At 44.2% G+C, this 25,551-nt stretch overlaps 1 protein-coding gene across 6 annotated transcripts in view; it reads left to right on the top strand.

The window, feature by feature from the left end:
- The window catches only part of GOLGA4 (golgin A4), a 318,629-nt gene that overhangs the window by 240,291 nt on the left and 52,787 nt on the right, over positions 1–25,551 (top strand). For 4 of the 6 annotated variants that reach the window (XM_033930557.1, XM_033930553.1, XM_033930556.1 and 1 more), the window contains exons 16-18: positions 4,452–4,573; positions 13,083–13,213; positions 14,553–14,666. In XM_033930557.1, coding sequence (XP_033786448.1) covers positions 4,452–4,573; positions 13,083–13,213; positions 14,553–14,666 — 367 coding nt within the window. Of the gene's footprint in view, positions 1–4,451; positions 4,574–7,159; positions 7,229–7,411; positions 11,169–13,082; positions 13,214–14,552; positions 14,667–25,551 lie in introns of those variants that run through there. The other 2 variants (XM_033930558.1, XM_033930559.1) reach the window with 2 other exon arrangements.

The following is a 25,551-nucleotide window of genomic DNA, read 5'->3' on the forward strand; positions in this document are numbered from 1 at the left end:
TGTTTATACTTTCGCTTGAACCGCTGGCGGCTAAGATACGAGATGCCCCGGGGGTGGCGGGCATCCGAGTGGGGGCGGAGGTGTGCAAGATTACCATGTTTGCGGATGATATGTTACTCTTTGTCGGCAATGCCCGGACCTCTATCCCTTGCATTACTTCCTTCATTGATTCTTTTGGGGCCTTCTCCGGATTATGTATTAATTTCAGTAAGTCCGAGGCGCTCCCGGTTACTTTGCCTTGCGCATCGCGAGCTTTGCCCTCTTTCCCTTTTAGGTGGGCGGTGGGTGAGCTTAAATATCTTGGGATCTTTCTCAGTGCTGATTGGGCTGTGGTCTATCGAAGCAACATTGTGAATCGTCTTGCCCAACTTCGGGACGCTTGCCATCGATGGGGCGACCTCCCCCTGTCGCTTTTTGGTCGTATTGCCTTAGTAAAAATGGTTCTGTTGCCCAAGATCCTTTACCCTCTACAGATGATCCCCTTGTGGCTGCGAGCGTCTGAGGAGAGGGCCTACAGGTCCTTTGTTGGCTCTTTTATCTGGCGGAACCGGAGGGCCCGTGTGGGGTTTTGGAGACTTACGCAGAGCAGAGCTCGGGGTGGTTTAGCGCTCCCGGACATCCGGCTATACAATGTCGCAGCCCTGATGCGCTGGGTGCATGAACTATATACGCTGGGTTCCCGATTTGCCCCCCCGAGATTGTTTGATTCTTGGGTGGCCCCGTACTGTGCACTGGCTTGTCTTGATATCCCTAGATGGCGACGCCCCAGGACGGGTTGTAATTCTCTTTGGTTAGATCCGCTGAGGCGTGCGCTGCTCTGGTGGCGGCGCCGGATTGGGGGGGGATCGCGGGACAACTGGGCTTTTCAATTTGTGAGGGGCAACCCTGAGTTCCCACCGGGTGTCGGTGTGGCACGCGGCCTGGAGGCTAGTTTTGGCGCGCGCTTCTGCTTGGGGCATGTTGCGGCATCGACATCTGTGGCGGGGACATTCCCTCCCCTTGCTGACCTCCGCCGTCACTGGTCTCTCCCTGATATGCCTTTCTTTGCTTATTTGCAGTTACGGCATTTTTATGAGGCCTATCGAAAAGGCGCCCCTGCCGGCCATGGCTTCCTGAAGGTTGATCACATTTTTCTATCTCTTCCTACCTCTCTGAACTCTCTTTCTACTTGGTATAGGATGGCCCGGGAGGAACGACCGGATCCTCGGCTCCTTGGCTTGGCTTCTCAATGGGCTGAGGAGCTCGGGGAGCCGGTCGGGGTTGAGATGTTGGTTGCATGTTTTTCCAGCATCCCTCGAGGGGCACGGAATGTTTCCCTGCAGGAGATACAATTCAAAATACTACACCGCACATACTTTACTAGGGTGCGGGGCAGGAGGGCGGGCCTTTGGGGATCTGATCTATGTGTTAAATGTCAGCGTATGCGTGGCACCCTTGTACACATGTTATTGGAATGTCCGCAGCTGGCAATTTACTGGAATGGGGTGTTGGAATTTCTGGCTCGGGTTGTGCAGCTGCCTTTTCAGTGGTCCTACCTACTTATTCTACTGGGGTGTGAGGGAGAGGTGCTTTACCAGGGCCTTAGCTCAGAGCACTGGCGTTTTCTATACACCGCTCTTTTGGTGGCTAAACGTGGAGTGCTCCGTCTCTGGATGGATGTCAATGCACCCGAGGTGCTGGTTTGGAAGCGTTCCTTACTCGAGGTGGCTCGCTGGGAACTCCGCGTTCATCCAGAGCCGCTTTCAGCGTCCCGGCGCCTGTACCGTTCTCTATGGGATGCCACTATATTGGAAGTTGGCTCTTTGTGAGTGACTGTGCATGTCTTGCCCACACTCACTTTCACTGAACTGGGGGGGGGTGGGGGGTATATATCTGTTTACTTGCTGGATTGGATGGTTGTTGGTATGTGACTGTGTGGATTGGTGCGACTGGGGTGTGATTGGAGTATGGTGTGTATGAGCTGGATGACTATTGGGGTTTCTTTCTATGTACTTAACTTGGGGATTCTGTTAATTGCAAAACGTTGACTTGTACTGCTCAGCTTGTGTGTATTATATGCCTCTTGCCTATGCGGACTGAGTTGGGGTGGTTTTTGTTTGGCTTGCCCTCTTCGGGGCCTGGCGGGGTTGACTTTCCCCCTCATTTACGGGGGGGCTCCCCTGCCTGATTTGATTCGCTGTTTTGTTCACTCCCAATCCTGTCTGTAATGCAATGTTTTTTCTTGGCTGTGCAGTGCTTTTCTGTTTAATAAAAATTATTTCAAACAAAAAAAAAAAGTTAAGATGTGATTAAGTTAAGTGTAATTAAGTTAAGTTGTCCATGTCAGCCGGCACCAGTTAGACAATCGCACCTGCGTGATCACAAATATAGGTGGCTCAACCGCCTATCTTTGCTGAGGGATCTTTTGCCATTAGCTGATCGCAGCATGGGAATCCCCGATCAGCAGAGCCGACAGGACTCTATGAATCTGCAGCTTCGGGGAATCCTGCTGGCTCATCTGATCAGAGGGGGAAAATATCCCTGCCATGATCAGCTGAGCCGGCAGGATTCCCTGAAATTGCAGCTTTGTATCATGGACTTTGTATTTGGCCTATAGATGTCATTGCATAGTGATTGGGACTTCCTTCCACCATGAACTGTGAATGCTGTCTCTTTAGTATCCTCAGGTCCAGCCACCCTAGGGAATAAAAGTCAAGCTGTTCTTACTTTTGGCACAGCAGTATATTTGTTGATTCTTTATAGTAGAATTTATACGAAGAAGTGGCTTATAAAAATTACCATAAATTATGCAAACATTCATCAGCAATTTCTCAAAATAGTACTGAGTTGAATTGAGATTTTTCAGACCAGAAGCCGGACAAGCCGGACATTTGAACAGGCTGTAACTCACTTTTTAATCATTGCACATGTTTTGATTTATAAATTGCAAGTACAATTTTCAAAAAAACCCACTTATCTGATATTCTACTGCTGTTAGATAGCTATTAATAGAGTTCTGGGCTTGACGCATTTCGCCGTAGCTCCTTCACAAAGCCCATAATGCAAACTGCCCAAACTCAAAAAGATGGTCTGTAAAACACAAAAAGAAAACAAGAAATTACAAAATAATTGCTCATGAGTTCAGAAAACATTATGAAAAACAGATTAAAATACAAAATATCATGGCATCTTGGAGGTACCTGTCTTTCTCCACACCCATTTTTTGAACTGCAGACAGTGCACTCATCATTAACTTCCTACTTTCAAAGAGCTCCAAACCAGAAATGATATCACCCGTCTGGCAGGACTGATTGGAAAATGACACCAAAAATGTAAAAAATGCCAGAGAATGACAGTTCAGGAATGGTCTAAAAATGCCCACCATTCTATCTCCTTATTAAGCAACCCCGTGGTGCAACAGTTTCCCATCGGAGATCCATTTCTGTTCTTTCCTCCACAAGACTTCATCAGGTTTCCCCCCTCTGGTTAATGTAGGTGCTTCTAGTACAGTGTACGTTAGATAGATTGTGAGCCCACCGGGACAGATAGGGAAAATGCTTGAGTACCTGATTGTAAAACCGCTTAGAAAAAAAAACTTTGATAGGCGGTATATAAAATCCTAATAAACTTAAACTTCAAGAATGGAATGAGATTGCTCTTGCCAGTGTTCCATGAGTGGAGCTGTGACATCATCTCTCCGAATTTTGCTAAAATGTTCACTAATTCGGATCTTGATGCACCGAACTGTGTGACCAATATAGAAAAGACCACACGGGCATACAATCAGGTAGACCACTCCCACAGAATTGCAATTAGTCACTGACCTGGGTTGAAAAGTATATCCCAAACGTGGATCAATTATACTGTTCATATTAAAGAGTGAAGTTACAGCCTGTTCAAATGTCCGGCTTGTTGGGCGTCTGGTCTGAAAAATCTCAATTCAACTCTGAGCACTGTTTTGAGAAATAGCTGGTGAATGTTTGCATAATTTATGGTAATTTTTATAGGCCACTTCTTCATATACGTTCTATGTTGAGCCTTTGAAGTTGGCAGTCTAATTTGGTTTTTCCTTATCGTGTGGATTCTTTATCGTAAACAAGTACAGTACTGTGAAATGCCATGATGTATGTAAAATCACAAACAGAGTTTCTCTGTTACATAAAGGTTATCTGAGTACTTCTTATAGGCTTCTCCAGTGCCTTTTAAGTATACAGTAGTTTTATCATTAATGGTACATTTGAAGTTCTGTGGCAATCCATAGTTTTCATGCTATCTCTCTGCTGAAAATATGTGTATATATATTTTTATCTTGGATTTCTATTCACAGATTGGGTTAAATTTGAAAAGACAATGTTTTATTTCTTCTATAAGAAAAACAGGGTAGCGGTTTCTAATTTATACTTCTTAATCCAAGTTGTGCCTAAATAATTATTTAAAATACTTAAGTCTGTGATTTTTCCGCCACTATTCAGACATGAGCATGAAGATGCTGAACTGAAGCACAATTCTACCTTAAAGCAGCTAATGAGGGAGTTCAATACTCAGCTGGCTCAGAAAGAACATGAACTTGAAACGGTTGTTCAGGAAACCATCAGTAAGACAATTACTAATACTTTATTTTGTAGTGTGTATCTCTTATAAATCCACTGTGCAAGCTTGAATTTCAAGGCATTATACTGAAGATATAGATTTTGATAGTGATTTTGTTCAATATGGGGCTCATTTTCAAAACACTCAGAGGTCCAAAAAACGGCATAAATTAGCACTTGGACATTTTTCTCACTAAAACGTCCAAGTTCTGATTTTCGAAACTGACTTTCTGGACGTCTTGCTAGGCTTCTTAGCCACAGTGGAGGGAAATTCTATGCAAAAAATTGCATGTTGAGGCACTGGAATCGCACCTACATAGGCGCTTTAGGCCGCTAAATGCAAAAGTAAACCTGGACAACGCTGGAAGTGGCATTAGGTGCCCCTAAAATGCCTACGTAGGTGTGATTCACGCAAGGATAGATGGCTGAAATGTAGGCCTAGAAAACCCTGGCCTACATTTCAGCCACCTATCTTTTTTGGGGGTTCCTGAAACTATATTGCAGCTTACCATCAGCTGATCGCGGCAGGGGAACTTCTGATCCGCTGAGCCGGCAGGACTCACTGAAACTGTGGCTTTGGGGAGTCCTGCCAGCTCAGCTGATAGGAGGATAGCTCGATAGGAGGATAGCCGATCAGCTCGGCTGCTGCTGTGAGCAGAAGACCCCGATCAACAGGAGGGATGCCCACTCCCTCCTACCTGAAGACACTCCTCAACTCCCCGACACCTGATTTCGGCAAGAGGGATGCCCACTCCCTCCTGACTGAAGATACCCCCCCAAAACCAATAAGAGGGATGCTCACTCCTTCCTGACTGAAGACACCCCCCACCCAAAATTAGCAGGAGGGATGGCCACTTCCTCCTGCCCGAAGACACCCCCCCAAAACCAATAAGAGGGATGCTCACTCCTTCCTGCATGAATGATCCTCCATACCTTTACAGGAAGACTGGCAAGAGGTATGCCCACTCCCTCTTGCTGGCAGGCCTGCCTCTTCAAAATGGCAGGTCTTCCCCTTCCTAGTGCATCCTGATTGGCTCAGTTGCCTAAAGCCCTTCCTATGGGCATCCCTCCTATTGATTTTGGATGTGGGGGTGTGTTGGGGGGTGTCTTTGGGCAGGAGGGACTGGGTATCTCTCCTGCTGATTGGAGGGGTCTCCTTGATCAGCTGATGACAAGCTGTGGTGTCGTTTCAGGATCTCCCAGGAAATAGGCAGCTAAAATGTAGGCTAGGGTTTTCTGGCTTACATTTCAGCTGCCTATCTTTGCATGAATCAGGTGCAATTCTCTAATCAGCGCTGTCATGTAATTGACACACAATCTGCAGCTTCTTTGTATTAGATCCCTAGTATGTGTCAAATTAGGATAAATCCAGTGGAAAAGGTAACCTGTTAACTGTGTATTATGTATGTTTAACCTGTAACCCATTCTGAGTTCTTTGGGAAAAACGGGATAGAAAACAAATTAAATAAATAAATACCCTGGAGCGAAATGAGAAAGAGGGGTGATATGATACAAATAGTCATATATTCTGTTATAAAACCTTATTACTTTACATATTTAACATTTTTTAATTTTTACTAAATAAACATAAATATACCATTTTTACCTCTACTACAACTTCTTAACAACTTTTTTCACCTTTTTTTTCTTTTATTTTCAACTTTTATTTTCACAGCTAGTCAATATATTTCATTTTCAATTGAATTAAAGTGACCTACTTAAATCGTAACCATCTACTGCCTATATTGTACCGGTAATTAGTATAAAAACTGGGAGACACATAGTTACCAACAGTTAGTATAAAAAAGTGATGTGCTTAACCTTAATCTACTATATACTAAAGTTAAAATTAGTTCAGCACATATTAAAATGCCGAGCATACCTGTTTATTTCATTAGCCTTCCATAGCCGAGTGGCAGATCTGATTTAGAAAAGTCCGAGATGCCAAATTCAAAGACTAGGAAGGCATCTGACCTCGCATCCGGGCTTACTTTACCGGAAATGGTAACCGGAATGTACAGATGTTCCTATTTTAAAATACTTCGTCTTTGAGGTACCAAATTCGAAAACTAGGAAGGCGTCTGACATCACATCTGGGCTAATTTTACCGGAAATGGTAACCGGAATGTTCAAACATTCCTGTTTTAAATACTTCATCTTTGAGGTTGAATATATTACTACCAGAAATAACTGAACCGGAAGAGAAACGAATCTTAGATAATACCTGTTGATAACTATGTGTCTCCCGGTTTTTATACTAACTACCGGTACAATATAGGCAGTAGATGGTTACGATTTAAGTAGGTCACTTTAATTCAATTGAATATGAAATATATTGACTAGCTGTGAAAATAAAAGAAAAAAAGGTGAAAAAAGTTGTTAAGAAGTTGTAGTAAAGAGGTAAAAATGTTATATTTAAGTTTATTTAGTAAAAAATAAAAAATGTTAAATATGTAAAGTGTAATAAGGTTTTATAACCTTAGGCGGTTCCATGGTGCCTTTTTTAATTATGAGAGTTAGGAAACATAAGATATTCTTTTAAAACAGTAGATGATTATATTACATTATTGTGTGTTATGCTTTATTGATAGTGCCGATAATCTGCACTGTTCCTGATGAAGCTCTTTCACTGTTAGTGAGAGCGAAAGCCCGGATGTGAGGTCAGACGCCTTCCTAGTCTTTGAATTTGGCATCTCGTACTTTTCTAAATCAAGCCTGCCACTCAGCTTTGGAAGGCTGATGAAATAAACAGTGCCGATAATCTGCACTGTTCCTGATGAAGCTATTTCACTGTTAGTGAGAGAGAAACGGAGATCTTACGTCATGTTATGTTCTGTTTTCAGCGGGCCGGGTTAAGAATCTACAACCAAGCTAAGTATCTGAATAACTATAAATATAATAGTATAATAAATTAGTGTAACAAATTGCACAATAAGATTAAAATAATCGGAATAAAACAACAAGAGTTTAAAGGACCGATGATAGCTCACATGTTGCTTATTTGCCTATACTTGGTCATCTGGCATATAACTGTGAGCACTTGAGATCCTAATAATCTCTTAATTCAACCTTTTGGTTGTTATATAGGTTGTGTTTGGACTCATGTTATAGCCTGTTTTTCTGAGGATTCTACCCCTATATTAGGCCAGTTTTGCACTAGATGATCAACTGAGGAGCATCTGTGTCCTGCATGCCGTGAGGCTTGCAAGGGAAGGGCGGGAGCCTCAGGCTTAGCCTCCTCTGAGTCTTCTAGGGCTGAGGAACCGCAGGGAATCTGGTTGGCAGGGAAGAAATCTTTCCCAGAGCCCACAATCAGTGAAGGCACGCAACACAAGTGCATGGATATGGGAGATTGCAAGAGAAGCCAATCCGAGGTCCTACATGGGTCTATGGGGCCACCTGTTTAGGGGTTTAGCCTGGATTTTGTTAATCTCCTGTGGAGAGCCTATCCCATGGGTCCAGGATGCGCTGTGCTGCCTACGGGCACACCGGCTTTGTAACAGGGAGTGATGCTGGATTGGCTGATCAGAGCCCCGTCAAGGCCAGAAGGAGAGCAAGAAGTGCGGCAGATGGTAAATCTCCTGCAGGATCTGTGCTGGATAGTCAACTTCAAGAAGAGTAATTTATAAGCTGACCCAGTGCTTGGAGTATTTGGGAGTCTGCTTCAACACAATGAAAGGACCATACCATACCATATTGTTTCTTGTTCCCTGCAAATGTCAGCTAGGAATCATTGCGGCTTACATAAGATTAGTAAATCTATAGAGACATGGGCATTATGTAACTGACAAGATTGAGCGTAAGGTCTGATCAGGAGAGAAAATAGATGCATTTTTAGAGCTTTCCTCAATTGGAAGTATGTAGGTATCTAGCGCAAGCTGCCTGGGAGACATTTCCAGACTTTGGGGCCTTGGTACTCAAAGGTGGATTCAAAGAGTGCTTTCCTCCGGACTTGATGTGGGGAGGAAAGTGACAGTTATCCCAGGGTGATGTCATCCACGGAGCCCGGTGTATGGACAGTGCTAAAGTGTACTGTCACTTTAAGCTTTTAGTGAAGCTTTGAGACTGCCCACTGTGGGCCCTGCGGACTTCCATTATTGCATCTTCAATTTACCAGGACCTCCTCTTCAGTACCTACTCCATGGAACTTCCTAAGCTCGATGGCCAGCTCCTGATAATTGATAATGGCTTACCCTTGGCTGCTTGCTCATCAGACTGGTACATATGTACTTGGATCTATCCCAGCTCCTTTCTGCTACTGCTGGCCGATGGCGAACGCCTGGGAGCCCCTGTGTTCGACACTAGGGGTCGCCAAAAGTGGTTAGCACTCTCCACCCCTTACAGATTGGAAAATGGGGTGACAACTGGCCTGCTGAATGGATCATTGCTACTTATGGACCTGCTACGTGGGCTGAAGATGGCTCCTGGGGTTATCGGACCCCAATTTACCTGCTCAAACGCATACTTCACTTGCAGGCTGTTCTTGAACTTTTGCACTGCCATATACTAGAATCCCCTGTCTCTAGATTACTTGCTGGCTGCGGAAGGTGGCGTCTGTGGCAAGTTTCACCTTTCTAACTACTGCCTTGACCTTGATGATGATGGTACCGTGCTCGAGGAAGATGTGGACCACATCACTACAATGGCTCATGTTCCTCTCCGAACCCGGCGTGGCCTCCCTGCTGACTGACTCTTTCGCTCTTGGCTGCCTGCCTTGCCCGGTTCCTGTGATTCCATGATTTGTGCCAAAACTGATCCATGATAGCTATATATGTATTCCAACTGCCTGCCTTCACACCCACACCACACATGTGCGAGTGCCTTCCCCTCGATGTTGGCTCACGAGGTCATCAGTATTTTGTTTTCTGCATAGTGAAGAAGATGTATCTGGACTTTGTCCAGTCAAGTTTGCCTTCCCACTTCGATTTTTCTTTATTCTTACCGCTATTTCCTTTTTTAAAGTTTGTGTCTATACAATGTTGCTTCGTATCAAAATTTTTTAACCTGTTTTAACTTTGGGCCTATTGACATTTTTCTGCCTTTAGCCTCACTGAGGGCATTGGCAGGTTTCCGTCAGAACTTTCATTTGACCCTCGGTTCCCTTCTGGTCTTCAAGATTTCTTCCTGGCTGCGGTAGTTTTTCTCCGTTGTATTCTATTTCTGTCTGGAAATTCTTCTGATATTCCAGGGCTTACAAAAAAAATTGAATTAAATTACAATAGTAACAAATAACATCTCTATTAGGCCTAGACCTCAAGTGCCTTCTTCCAGCTGTTAAGGCTCATTATATTTCCCTCGGAACTGATCCTGTGGGCCAGCATCAACGTTGTTCTCGAGCATCACCAAACTCAACATGAGAAACCTTGGCAAGTATCACAGGCACTCATAGCATCGAGTCATTTGATGCATACCTTACATCAATACATTCTTTGATGCACGCTGTCATCTCTGAAGCCTGTCTCTCTCTTGGAGTTACCAACACTTCGACACCATGCTTGCACCTTATGTACCAGCTTCATAGCACATGGTACCGGTGCATCCACTCCAGCATGTGTGACCGTAGCTGCACTATGGAGGGGTAGCCACAAAGCTATAATGCTAATAGGCATCGATGCCCTTCCCATCTACGTCAGTACCGGCCCAGCTTGAATATAGCTTATCGAGGCCTTATGGTACCGGATCTCACTCTCTCTGTTATAAGTCAAGATCCATTGCTGCTTGGTACCCTGCTCAATACCGATGATTATTTCTCGGTGCCCATCGATACTTGGTAGCAATGATTATTTCTCGGTTCTGTCATTTCTCTCAACATTGATGTAGCAGTACTAAATAATAAAGAACTCTATCAGTACCACTTCTTCCATAAGATGTTATTTGGTACCATTCCTATTGATGCCTCACAGTCCTTCTTTCAGATGGCACCATAGGCATCCTAATATCAACCTTCACCACCTCTTGTCTATCAGTGGCCATATATGACTCGTCATGGCAAATTCTCCATCCATACATCTACTGTATGGTTTCAGCTTATGCCAGGTATCTTCAGCATCAAGTAAGACAATGCAGACCATCCATCAGCTACATTCATTGTAACCTGGCCGTCTGCATCACTGGCCTCAAATGGGAATTTCAGTGTCTTGGACCAGAACATTGGAACCAGATTATCCTACTTCTGCAATCCACACACCTATCCCACTGAACTTTCTATAGGATTTCTTCTCCACTGTGCACACTCTCCTTTAGCTTCAATTTCACCAAAGTTCTACTTTGTCAAAGGGAGCACTACAAGTGAAATCCACTCTTTGCGTTATGGGGATAAAGCATTTTTAGTTTGGATCATCTCTTCTTCTGCTGCATAACTTGCTACAGCTCCTTTGCCTGTCTTCTATATCAGTGTTTCTCAACACGCGGTACGCATACCCTTGGGGATACATGGGCCGCTTGTTGAGGGTATGCGGTCTGGCTGCCGCCGGGGATCCTTCCCTGCCCGCCTGCTGCTGAAGCAGCTGCTGGGGATCCCTCCCTGCCTCCCTGTCTGCTGGTTTGCTGCACCATCCCCTACCCCGACCCTGTTACTTTGTTGGAGCCAGACTGACTCTCTCCTTCCCCCAGCAGCACACTGTGCAGGGACGCAGGCAGTGACTCACATGCTGCGTAGCTGACCCAGAACCTTATCTCTGGTGTCAGAGGGAAGGCTTGTGGGTCAGCCATGTGCAGTATGTGAATCGCAGCACAGGCCGTCCCCGCACAGTGGCTGCTGGGGAGGATGGAGCAAGTCCGGCACCAATGAAGTAACAGGGTCGGCTTCGGGGAGGATGGAGCGATGTCCAGCTCCAATGAAGTAATAGGGTCGGCTTCGGGGGTAGGGGTTGGTGCAGCAAGGCTGGCAGACAGGGAGGGAGGGATCCCGGCAGCGGCTTCAGGGGGTGGGCAGGGATTCCCGGCATTGCCTGCGGCTTCTGTTAACGAGGCGGCTTTGGAGGAGGGGGGTCAGGCAGGGATCCCCAGCCTGTAACTTAATTTTGGGACAAATCTAGAAGGAGTTTGCAAGGAGGGAGCACGAATTCAACACAGAAGGAAGGGAAGGGGCATGAACATTGGACACAGAAGGGAAGGAATAGAAAGGGGGAATTGATGGGCATGAGTGTGTCAGTGAGATATGGTGCACATGGATAAAGGAAGAAAGGAAAATTTGGCATAGAGAGAGAGAGGAGTGAGGTAGACATGCATGGGGAATAGAAGTATGAGAGGGAGAAATGTTGGATATGGTGGTGGAGAGGGCAGATTGAAGGGGATGCAAGGGGAGGAATGTTGGACATAGTGATAGAAGGAGAAATGGGCATGAGAATATCTGCCTGCTGTCCCTGGATAACACCTGTTACAGGTAAGTAACTGTGCTTTGTAAGATATCACAGATGAATTTCCATACTGAAACTCAGAATTCAAAGACAATTGGACATTTTTAAACATCATATGGAATAAATCACCTAGTTGAGAATTACAATTCCAACGAGTATTTGAACTAATCAGACTAGCCTTATGGAGTTTGCAAGGTGTCCAGTAAGCCTTATGGAATAAAAAAATCACTGCATAAATGGGTCGAAGAGAGGAACAGGAAAAACTTGACCATTGTTCATCAGACCTATTCCAAGTAGTTTCTTCAGACCAAAGATGTTTGGTTCTAGATTGAAGTGGAAATAAATGTTTATTAAAAAACCTTATAAAATAAAGAAGTAGTATGACCCATGGAGAGTTTAATTTTACACAGATCATAAAATTTAGAAGAGATCTGGGTGCTATATGGAAGGGGCCATTTTATCTTAGACAAACACTGTCTCAACTGTATTCATTTGTAACCTTGTTTAGAAAATATGTTAAATGTTGTTTGCAGTTGTTTGCAGTTGAGAAAAGGGAATAATCGAGTGATTAGATATACTATCACTTAAACTCCATATACCTTTGTTTATCCATTGTGGCCAATAGATAGGCTTATTATTTATTTGAATTTCAGAATTATTCCAAATAGAAGCAGATAAAGATTTACTATTCTGATTAGGTAACAGACTTTCTATTTGTAGAATGGCATATCTGGAAGAGTGGGAATGCATTTTAAAACGGATTGGAAAATATAAATACCAAGCAGGGAAAAAAGAGTCATTATGTAGGTCCATCATCCATATAACTCCATATCTGAGTAATGCAGCCATATGATATGTGTAAAAGTCTAGGAACCCAATACCACCATGTTGTCTAGGAGGTTTTAAGGACTTTAGAGCAATTCTAAGTGGTTTATTACTCCATATAATCTTAGGGCTGCTTTTACTAAGGTGCGCTAGCGTTTTTAGCACATGCACAAGATTAGCGCGCGCTAGCTGAAAAATTACCGCCTGCTTAAAAGGAGACGGTAGTGGCTAGCACGCGCTAAAACCACTAGTGTGCCGTTGTAAAAGGAGCCCTTAGTGAGTCATGATGCCTCAGAAGTACAGCTACAACTTCTAATTATCTCCTCTACAGGCAAAGCACAAGAGGTGGAGGCTGAGTTAATGCAAACACACCAAATAGAAACGAGCCAATTACATCGAAGAATTACAGAAAAAGATGATGATCTAAAGAGAACTGTTAAAAAATATGAAGAAATTTTAGAGGTATTGTAATTGAACCTCAAGATAAAGTGTCTTTACATATTCTCATTTTATTTTAAAGATATGAAGTATCATATTGGTTGAAGGTGCTAAACTAACAAACCACAGCAGGGTTGACGGAAAAGACAAATCAATGGTGTTCCTTCAAAACTCTGTATTCCACCATCTCCATGAACAATTTGGCTTGTAACTCAACATGAGTCATGTTCCGGCTATAGAGTCTGCTTCAGGAGTCTAAATTTGATGACTTAAAGCTGAAATGCACCAGCAAGGAAATTCTATAAAGGACGCCTAACTTAATTAGCAAAATACGCTTAATAGGCTCAATAATTGGGGAAAAAAAATTAATTGTGCGAAAGGCACCTATCTGATTCTATAAAAAATATGTTGCTTAGTGGCAGCTAACGCTTAAGTGAGTGTTTTTATGGGTGGAGCCTGACTTAGTCTGCTAAATGTGATTTTCCAAAAACTTAGGCACCTGAAATGTAGGCCTTTAAACCCTTGCCTACATTTCAAGTGCCTAAGTTTTTACATAGGCGCTTAAGTGTGATTGGCACATGGCTGGCGCCGGCTGATTTAGGTACTGTTTATAGAATCAGCCCCAAATGAATAGTGTTTCTTCAAGGCAGAACTCATGTTGAGATAAAATTGCACATGGAGACGGCAAAATCACACGTAGACAAAAAATTGAGAGAGGTGCTTTTATTTGCTCACCTAAACTTGCTTCTGCTAAGTACCTGAGCCCTGCCTGCCTCTTTAAACTCAGTACATTGGCATAAGTCTCCTATACTGCAGTGCTACAGTCTGAACCACAAGGCCTTTTCCCAAAGAACACTTGACAGCAAAATGAAAATTAATTAAAGCTTATTATAGAATAGGATAAAGGTGAATGGGATAGATTCAGAAGTAACCTCAGAATATACTTTTTCACGGAATGGGTGGTGAATGCGTGGAACAGCCTTCCACGGAGATGGTGGAGACAAAAATTGTACCTAAATTCAAGAAAGCTTGGGACAAGTATGTTGGATCTGTAAGAGAGAGGAAGAGATAGTAGATGGCATAGTTAGGCAGACTTAGATAGGCCATATGGTCTTTATCTACCTTCATTTTTCTCTGTTTCTATATTAGTCTGTATCACACAATACAAAGGAAAAAAACAACCCCATGTGCAGAGTATAGTAACGGAAAAGGAGTCTGCCCAGTAACTGTTTTGTGCAGCTTATCTTTCATGACTTTTGCCAAGGACTGTAAAGTGAATGGAATCTATTACTGAGGGCTTACCGTATATTCAAGCATTATTACATAGTTATGGTCTGAATGCCTGCACTTTTTTTTTCCAAAGGCTCGGGAAGAAGAAATGACAGCAAAAGTAAATGAATTGCAAGCACAATTGGAGCAGCTGCAAACCAAATACACAGAAAAACTGGCAGAAGAGGAGAACAAGAGCAGTGAAGATGTGAGTGAGTTTATGTGCAATTTTTTTTCACTCAAATTTAGGGCAACATTTAATTCAGATGAATTTTGGATAAGCTGGTACTAGTTGAGCGTTCCTGCTGTTCTCCTGGGAATGCTTGTTTTGTAGGTTTTGTTCACTCATACTGTTGTGCTGTAGCTTATGATTCCTTGTTATGGTGTTGGCTGCTTTTCCAATAAAAATTATTTAAAAAGAAAAAAAAAAAAGAATGAGTTGCTTTTGGAACATCCGGAATACTTTGAAATGATGATCAGATTTATCTGTGTGAATGCAGCTTTAACCTGACATTAGCAATATTGGTTTTCATATAATTATCTTAAAGGTAAAAATTTGGAACAAAATGGTTGGCTAATGTAGGTGCTATTTTTATTCTTTTTTTAGCTATGAATTTTAAGGCTTGTTTGTATGTTTATTTTATCATGTTCTTAAAATTATGTATGTACATTCTGTTAACTGTTTAGTTGTAAACGGAATAGAAATTTTTTAAATAAATAATGAAAACATTTATTACATTGTCTGTAAATCTGGAGAGGAACCATGTATATTGTTTATAAATTCCCATACTACTCATTCTTCTGTAATATTTTGCTTATTGCTAGAACTGTGGTCACCATCATCAGACTTACTCTGAATCAGCAACTTATCTGCTTTCCTTTGTAAGAGCAGCTCCTCCACTTTTTCCATATATCTTTCAACAGCCATTTCTTTCTGATTTGTAGGACTAAAAAAGCCTTTAAACTTTTAGGAAACCAAACTGGTAGCACATTGATAGTTAATGTGTGAAATCATTTTTGTATGTAGAGGTAGGAGCCTGGAGTCAAGAATTAATATAACCATTCTGAGGAGGCATTTATAAGCTAATCTGATTATTGAAGATCCTACCTCTCCTAGAGCACCAAGAAAAATCTAATTTAGCCAAGAACTGCCGAGTTTATGTTAGAAAACATAAGCAATAATAGCATGCAAATAAACCCTGTAAACAGCTCTTTCATGGATTAACTCCCCATTCTTTCTTGTAACATAATGAAACCTACTCTCTGGTTGTTTTGTTATTAGTAAACAATCTTCCGCATTACTGAGAGTTTGTTCCATAAATGTACATTCTGTTGTATCAATGCAGGAAGTCTGTACCTTAGATGTTATCCATTTATAGTCATGAAATGTACAAAAGTATGTCATTCACTTCTTTTAGCTCCTCCCCTCATCCAGTGAAATAAAGTGCCTTCTTCAGTTTTTTCATTCTGCAAGCAAACTGAGAAGGTGTGTTCTTTGAGGAAAACTGGAATTGGACTTAATGTTTTCAGCCAAGAACACAAAGGTGAATCTAACCCATAAGGGTTATTCAGAGGTAACCTTCTCAACTCTCCTTCAAGCAAAGAAGCCTTCAACATTTATGGTTTATGCTAAGACTTGGAAGGCTTTCCAGATCTAGTATGCTGAGGAACAGGTAAAGCCTTTAGAGGTGCCAATTTCTACAATCCTTTCTTCCCAAGGTAGCATATGTTCAACTACCTTGATATGCCCTCATGCATAAATATTTGAATTGCTATTCTTAAGGATCCTCAGCGGCACCACTTGGGGCTCAATACCATCTCATTGCCCCAAGCTTTACGTGTCAAATCTTCATCGGGTCCTATCTTAACTTAATTCAATCACTTTTTTGTCTTTTTATACTTTTGTTTAAGTTTTTTTTATATTTATGTAAATATTTAAAAAGCTATACTTAGCTTTTGTCATGTGGTCTCTGGCCCAGGGATTGTCATACCGACATGTTTCGCTATGAACTAGCTTTATCAAGGATAATCTCCATACATTAAATCGCCAGCAGCACGACCATTCTACCTATAGAGATCTTTGACTCAAGCCTTCAATTCTCTGGGTTATTCTGGGCTGATTACTGCTCCTTGCACCCAGACTGATTATGCTAACCACTCCAGCCCTGGCCAGAGGAAACGAAAAATGCTTGTATCTAGGTGTAGTATACAGGCCCCCAAAACAGCAGGAAGACAGGGATATGGAACTAATCAAAGACATTGAGAACATCACTTTACGCGGGGACACGGTTCTGCTAGGGGACTTCAATATGCCCGATGCTGATTGGAAGACACTTTCCGCTACTACCAGCGGCAGCAGAAGGCTTTTAACCTCCATAAAAGGGGCGCGACTCAAACAAATGGTGCTGGAGCCCACCAGAGATCAGGCGACACTGGACCTGATACTCACCAACGGAGAAAGCGTTTCAGAAGTTTCGGTAGGCAATACACTAGCCTCCAGCGACCACAACATGGTATGGTTCAACATCAAGATAGGCTTCACTAGATCAAACACAGCAACAAAGGTCCTCGACTTTCGGGGCACTGACTTTAAACGCATGGGAGACTTCGTCCATCAGGCGCTACAAAACCAAGCTGAAACCAATAATGTAGAGGCTATGTGGTCAATCCTGAAATGCACCTTGCATGAGGCAACAAACCGCTATATAAAAACAGTAAGCAAACGACGGAGGAAGAACAAGCCCCAGTGGTTCTCTGCAGAGATCTCGGATCTTGTCAAGGAAAAAAAAAGCTTTTATTTCCTACAAGCATACAGGAAGCAGGGTGGCAAAAGAAGACTATCTGACCAGGTCTAAAGCAGTCAAAGTGGCAGTCAGAGAGGCCAAGATTCAAACAGAAGAACAACTAGCGAAAAACATTAAAAAAGGGGATAAATCCTTCTTCAGATACATTGGAGACAGGAAACGAAACACAGATGGGATAGTATGTCTCAGGAAAACAGACGGGACCTATGCAGAAACGGATTCTGATAAAGCCAAATTACTAAATGAATACTTTTGCTCAGTCTTTACTTGTGAGGTGCCGGGGACCAGTCCACAACTGCAGGCGAGGCAAACCTCGGAAGACCCGTTTCAAAATTTCAAGTTTACACCCAGCAGCATCCATGGCGAACTATCAAAACTCAAGGTGAACAAAGCCATGGGACCGGATAATCTACACCCCAGGATTCTTAGGGAGTTGTGTGATGTCCTGGCGGAACCGCTATCCGTGCTGTTCAATCTTTCCCTAATACCGGAAAAGTCCCCATGGACTGGAAAACAGCTAACGTCATTCCATTGCACAAAAAAGGTTGCAGAACGGAGGCTACGAATTACAGACCGGTCAGTCTCACCTCAATAGTGAGCAAACTCATGGAAAGACTTATTAAACAAGAATTAGATATGATCCTGACCGAGGAGAATCTACAGGATCCCCAGCAGCATGGATTCACAAAGGGAAAGTCCTGTCAATTCAATCTGATCAGCTTCTTTGACTGGGTTACAAGGAAACTGGATATGGGGAAGTCTCTAGACGTCATGTACTTGGACTTCAGCAAAGCTTTTGATAGCGTCCCGCACCGCAGATTGTTGAGCAAGATGACTTCAATGGGATTGGGAATGATATTGACGACATGGGTCAATGACTGGTTAAGCGGTAGAATCCAGAGGGTAGTGGTTAACGGTACCCCCTCCAATACATCGGAGGTGACCAGTGGAGTGCCACAGGGATCGGTCTTGGGACTGATCCTTTTCAACATATACATAAGAGACCTGACTCAAGGGCTTCAAGGTAAAATAACACTATTCGCCGACGACGCCAAACTATGCAACATAGTAGATGACAGCACCTTACCCGACAGTATGGAGCAGGACCTGCTCTTATTGGAACATTGGTCCTCGACTTGGCAGCTAGGCTTTAATGCCAAAAAATGTAAGGTCATGCACCTTGGCAGCAAAAACCCGTGCAGAACTTACACTCTGAATGGTGAGACCTTAGCTAGGACTAGGGCAGAACGTGATTTGGGAGTAATCATTAGTGAAGACATGAAAACTGCCAAGCAGGTGGAGAAAGCTGCATCCAAGGCTAGACAAATGGTGGGATGCATCCGTAGAGGTTTCATCAGCCGGAAGCCCGAAGTCATAATGCCCCTGTACAGATCCATGGTGAGACCTCCTCTTGAATATTGTGTTCAATTCTGGAGACCACATTATCAAAAAGATGTGCGGAGAATCGAGTCGGTTCAGCGAATGACCACCAGGATGGTCTCGGGACTCAAGAACCTCCCATATGAGGAAAGACTGAATAAACTGCAACTATACTCGCTCGAGGAACGTAGAGAGAAGGGGGACATGATTGAGACTTTTAAATATATCACGGGCCGCATCGAGGTGGAAGACGATATCTTCTTTCTTAAAGGGCCTTCAACCACAAGAGGTCATCCGCTGAAAATCAAAGGTGAGCAATTTCATGGCGACACCAGGAAGTATTTCTTTACCGAAAGGGTAGTCGATCATTGGAATGAACTTCCATTGCAGGTGATTAACGCCAGCAGCGTGCTCGATTTCAAAAAGAAATGGGATATGTATGTGGGATCTCTAGCCGGGTGAAGTCTGGGGGTGAGTCATTAGTGTAGGCAGACTTGATGGGCTACAGCCCTTTTCTGCCGTCATATTCTATGTTTCTATGTTTCTATGGTTTGCCTTGCTCCAACCCTGGAGCATGCTGGGACTGGAATTTCCTTCCCTTTCTCTGTTGTTTGCTGTTTAGGGAAATTAGAAGAGGCTTTGAATAACTTGCCAGTTTTAAAACTGGTCTGTAAAGGATTCTGCTGGTGCTGCAGTGCTCTGGATCTAACTCTGGGGACAGGTATCGCATCTCGTACAGTCTGGTCCATGACTCCATCCCTGTTTCTTGGGCACTGCAGGGTTTCCTTTACAGGCACAGGGGTGACACTGTGACAATATGTGACTCGAGAGGCTGCTGCTTTTGGATTCTCAGTTTTAAGGGCAGGCTCATCTGTTTCTCCCAAGACATCTGGCACTTCTTTGGTACATCACTTAGGGTACAGACTCCCATGTTGATGTTACAGAATGAAAGATTAGGTTCTTACCTGGATAATCTTTCTGTTAATCATATGTAGGAGTCTACACTGCCTGTCCTGTCAGCGTTGCACTTCGCCTGCTTTCTTCCTCAGACATTGTTGACATCCGACACTGGAGTTCTTCTCATGTCAGTTGGAGAACCAAGTAAGAATAAATTCCTAAGACAATTAATGAGTAGGTTGAGCTTCAGGGCTCTTTATATGTTAGTGCTACTTACACACAGCAGGTTTGTTCCTTGATACAGCTAAGTTGCAAATTCATGTTTATAATTGTTCTTTTTTTTTTCTCATAAGTTCCAGAGCAAAACAGAAATGTATGATATATCTGGGGAAGCTCCCTGTGCCCCTCCTTTTTTCTTCTGTTTCAGTGGAGTTCGATTGCTTTGGTACAAATTGAAGAGGGCACTTTACGCCACTGGATGAGGGGAGGAGCTGAAAGATGTGATTGACCTCTTCTGCACAGTTTGCGACTATAGATCGATAACACCTAAGGTACAGACTCCTGGGTATAATTAACAGAAAGAAGATTATCCAGGTGAGAACTCAATATTTCAGCTTAGTTGTAAATTTTAAAAAACATGACATATGATTTTGAATTGGTGGTGTTGTTGTCTGATACACCAAAAAAAGTGAGCGGTTAATTTTCTTGAGGAGAACTATTTATTAGAGAGGACACTATTCAGTTTTCTTTTATTTCTTCATTCCTGCCCTCTAGAAAGATTTATATTTTACCTTTTTTCAAATACACAAAGTAATATTAAGGACATTAATGGTAATCCATTTGTCCTCATGTAGTGGGGTCACATTTTTATGACTATCACCTTCTTTGTCTCCCATATGCAAGTTGCTTAATCTTTCAATAAACTGTAGGATCACAAATCACATAGTGAGTAATGTAACAGCATAAGGCACTTGTCCTTTATTATTCCAAGTCTCATCTAAAGATATCATCTTGCATTGGGATGGAATGCTGTGTCAGCAGACAAGCTGAGAATACTTGGTTTGATGACTCCATGAAATATCTGATTCCTGTGACATACCTCTGTATGAAACAGGCCTGATGGAGATTAAAATTGTAATGAAACCAGGTTATGTAGAGTTTTCAGGATCACATGTACGAAGTTTAATAATATCTTGTCCTGGTAGTTCTGCTACTACAAGTCAATGTTTGCTTTCCCCTTTCAAATTTTCCTTCACCAGGTTGGACTCAGATGCAATCAATCTGGAGATAAGGGCAGTACTGAATGATCTAATATATTTTAGAAATCAGATGCCCAACAAAATTGTCCTAGTTCAGATAGACAGCTAAGTACAGTGGTGCCTCACACAACGAACTTAATCCGTTCCAGGAGCAAGTTTGTTATGTGAAACGTTCGTTGTGTGAAACGCGTTTTCCCATAACAATACATGTTAAAAAAAATAATTCGTTCTGTAGCATAAAATATGCTAAGATGACATAAAAAAAGATAAATTTTTGGTTATTATTTTTATTTAGATACATCTAAAAACATAATTGTTTTTTAAAACAACACACATTTTTTAAATTTAAAGACAGACTAAGTAGAGTCTAATTTTACAGTGAGAGGGCAGAGTCTCAGCGGCAAAAACTGGGACTTAACTGTTCATTTTTTTTTTTTTCTACCGTGTTTCCCCGATGATAAGGCAGGGCCATCAAATAAGACAGCCCCCCCTTTTTAGAAAAAAATGTAAAATAAGGCACCCCCCCCGCAAATAAGCCACCCACCGATACCTGCGCTTACCCGAATCGGGTGGTACGGTGGGTGACTCCGTGTGGTCCCTGGCACCCCCGACACGATCGGGGCAAGAGGGAGCTCAAGCCCTCTTGCCCTCCCGACTCCCCGACACGATCGGGGCAAGAGGGAGCTCAAGCCCTCTTGCCCTCCCGACTCCCCGACACGATCGGGGCAAGAGGGAGCTCAAGCCCTCTTGCCCCCCCCGACTCCCCGACACGATCGGGGCAAGAGGGAGCTCAAGCCCTCTTGCCCCCCCCGACTCCCCGACACGATCGGGGCAAGAGGGAGCTCAAGCCCTCTTGCCCCCCCCGACTCCCCGACACGATCGGGGCAAGAGGGAGCTCAAGCCCTCTTGCCCCCCCGACTCCCCGACACGATCGGGGCAAAAGGGAGCCCAAGCCCTCTTGCCCCGCCGATTCCCCAACTCCCCGACAATATCGGGCCAGGAGGGAGCCCAAGTCCTCCTGGCCACGGCGACCCCCTAACCCCACCCTGCACTACATTACGGGCAGGAGGGATCCCAGGCCCTCCTGCCCTCGACGCAAACCCCCCCTCCCCCCAACGACCGCCCCCCCCCAAGAACCTCCGACCGCCCCCCCAGCCGACCCGCGACCCCCCTGGCCGACCCCCACGACACCCCCAACCCCCTTCCCCGTACCTTTCTGTAGTTGGCCGGACAGACGGGAGCCAAACCCGCCTGTCCGGCAGGCAGCCAACGACGGAATGAGGCCGGATTGGCCCATCCGTCCCAAAGCTCCGCCTACTGGTGGGGCCTAAGGCGCCTGGGCCAATCAGAATAGGCCCGGGAGCCTTAGGTCCCTCCTGGGGGCAGGGCCTGAGGCACATGGTCGGGTTGGGCCCATGTGCCTCAGGCCCCGCCCCCAGGAGGGACCTAAGGCACCCGGGCCTATTCTGATTGGCCCAGGCGCCTTAGGCCCCACCAGTAGGCGGAGCTTTGGGACGGATGGGCCAATCCGGCCTCATTCCGTCGTTGGCTGCCTGCCGGACAGGCGGGTTTGGCTCCCGTCTGTCCGGCCAACTACAGAAAGGTACGGGGAAGGGGGTTGGGGGTGTCGTGGGGGTCGGCCAGGGGGGTCGCGGGTCGGCTGGGGGGGCGGTCGGAGGTTCTTGGGGGGGGGCGGTCGTTGGGGGGAGGGGGGGTTTGCGTCGAGGGCAGGAGGGCCTGGGATCCCTCCTGCCCGTAATGTAGTGCAGGGTGGGGTTAGGGGGTCGCCGTGGCCAGGAGGACTTGGGCTCCCTCCTGGCCCGATATTGTGTGGGGAGTTGGGGAATCGGCGGGGCAAGAGGGCTTGGGCTCCTTTTTGCCCCGATCGTGTCGGGGAGTCGGGGGGGGGCAAGAGGGAACCAGGCGGAGAGAGGGCAGTTAAGCGCAGTGCCTGCGCGGAAGGATGCAGCTCGGGCGACTTCGTTGTGTGAAACGAAGTTCGTTGTACGGATCAAGACATAAAGTTCGTTGTGCGCAGCGTTCGCTGTGCGAGGCGTCCGTTATGCGAGGCACCACTGTAGTTATGCTCAGTGTGAGCAAACAGGGAAGAACAACCTCTCATGTCCTTTGTCAGACAGACTTGAAAGTACACTGTTCTACCAAGTACTTTTGACCTAGATTGGCCATTGTGGAAACAGTCCCTCTAGTCCAGTATCTTGTTTCCAACAGTGCCCAACCCAGATCCCAAGTAGTAAAACAAATGTATACTGCTTATCCTAGGAATAAGCAGTGGATTTTCTCAAGCCATCTCAATAATGGCCTATGGACTTATCTTTTAGGAAATTATCCAAACCTTTTTTAAACCCAACTAAGCTAATTGATTTCACCATATTCTTCGGCAATGCATTCCAGAGTTTAATTGTATGAAGAAATATTTTCTCCAGTTTGTTTTAAATCTATTACTTGGTATCTTCATCACATGCCCCCTAGTCCTAGTATTTTTGGAAAGAGTGAATAAGTGATTCACATCTACCCTTTCAACTCCACTCATTATTTTATAGACCTCTATCATATCACCCCTGAGCCATCTCTTCTCCAAGCTGAAGAGCCGTATTTGCTTTAGCCTTTCCTCAAAGGGAAGTCATCCCATCCCTTTTTCGTTGCCCTTCTCTGTGCCTTTTATAATTCTGCTATATCTTTTTTGAGATACGGCGACCAGAACTGCACCCAGTATTCTAGGTGCAGCCGTACCATAAAGCAATACAAAGGCGTTATAAAATTTTCATCTTTGTTTTCCATTCCTTTCCTGATAATTTGCTATCTTAGCTGCTGCCACACATTGAGCTGAGGGTTTCAATGTGTTCTCAACGATGATACCTGAATCATTTTCCTGGGCAGTGACTCCTAATGTGGAACCCTGTATCACGTAGCTATAGTTCGGGTTCCTCTTTCCCATATGCATCTGTTTGCACTTGCTCACATTAAATGTCATCTGCCATTTTGATGCCCAATCTCACAAAGCCCTCTTATGATTTAACAACTTTGTGTTATTAGCAAATTTAATTATCTCACTATTATTCCCTTCTCTAGATCATTGATAAATATGTTAAAAAGCAGCGGACCCAGCATAGACCCTTGGGGAATCCAACTATTTAAAACAGTCAAAATAATTTCCTTACAACAAACAAAATTATTCATAAACCATTTAACCAATTGCTGTATGTTTTTAATTGTGAGCAGAGGGTTTACAGTGGAGGAAAAGCCTCAGAACCCCATTGGAGAGGAAACCCTCGCCCAACTTGAGAGGGCAAATAATCTCATCGGCTGAAAAACCTCCAAGCCTCCAGTCAGTTAGATTCTGTTTAAATAAAGAATTTTAATAGCCACTGTTTAAATGCACAGTCCTGATATTGAAAGCAGTGTCTTTAGATTATTTTAAACTGGTGCACTTATCTTTATCCCGGTGATGGTAGAGCAAACAACCAGTCCTCCCACGCCAATGATGGCCAACCATTTCGCCTCACAGTGCTTCAGGGCTTTACCAGGATTCGACCTATAAAAATAAATGCAAGTTAGTAACACTCACCATTTTTAACATCGGCTTTTTGTGTGACCTCTTCTTGTAGTATAACTCTCTGCAACTCCCTTCTGAATGGCACTTTTATTGCTCAATGTTTGCCCATCCAAAGATGGCCACTGTATGTGGACCTGTTTATAGAACTTCCCCTTCTTAAAGTGCCTATCCAGATCATAAAAAAACCTCTGTGAACCGGGAGGATATAAGCTATTTAAAATGTTGTTATCAGTATCAAATTGGGTAAACACTACAAGTCTGATTTTCTATTAAAAGATCAACTTGGTCAAAAATTGTTTTCTTCTTTTAGGTTTAAACCTTATCATTCTGGTAAAAAAAAAGTGACACCATTCCACTTCAGCGTTTAAACCTACAGGCTTCAGTGTTTAGTTTGTAGATCCACTATTTACCCTTCTCCATTGACAATATTAACTATTTAAACCTACTCTCTGAGCTAGATGCACTAAACAGGATACGTAAGACCACGTAGGTCCGGTCCGCTTGATCCGACTTTTGGCCGATTCTAAAAGAGCTATTGATGCAATAAAAATTTTGCATGCAAATGATTTGCACAGAGGTTCGTCGTAATCCCTGTCCGATTGATTGTTGTGAGAGCAACTCACACGTGCGCAGAGCCAGCAGGGGAAGCCCAAATAGCTGAGAGACAGGGGATGCCCCAAAGCAGCCTCCTGCCACTCAGCTGTTTGGGGCAGGAAACCCTTTTTTTAGTGGGCACAATATTTACCCCATTAAACCTACTCACTCCTGCCTTGCCAATCTCCACCCCCTTGCATGAGAAAAAATTGGCAGGAGAAATGCCCACTTCCTCCTGCCAACAGAGGCACCCCAGTGCCAGGCGCCAACCTCCCAAACCATTCCCTACCCTTCCCCCCTCCGAAAAACTGCAGGAGGGATGCCCACTCCCTCCTGCCACCAAATGCTCCCCTGAACTGCCCCCCTCCCCCCACTGGTACCTTTTTCAGAAGTTGGAAGCAGGCGGGAAGCACGGTCCCTCCAGCTCCAAGGCCCGCCAATCCAAAATTGTGGGCCTTTCCTCCTTGATGCATCATATGTTGCACAGAGAGGAGCCCAAGGCCCTGATTGGCTCAGATGCCTAAGGTCCCTCACCAGTCCCCTCAGCCAAGGGTCTCTACTTCTTCTGGCTGTTTCCTATGGGTC

This window comes from Geotrypetes seraphini, chromosome 2 (genome assembly GCF_902459505.1).
Source record: "Geotrypetes seraphini chromosome 2, aGeoSer1.1, whole genome shotgun sequence".
NCBI lineage: Eukaryota > Metazoa > Chordata > Amphibia > Gymnophiona > Dermophiidae > Geotrypetes > Geotrypetes seraphini.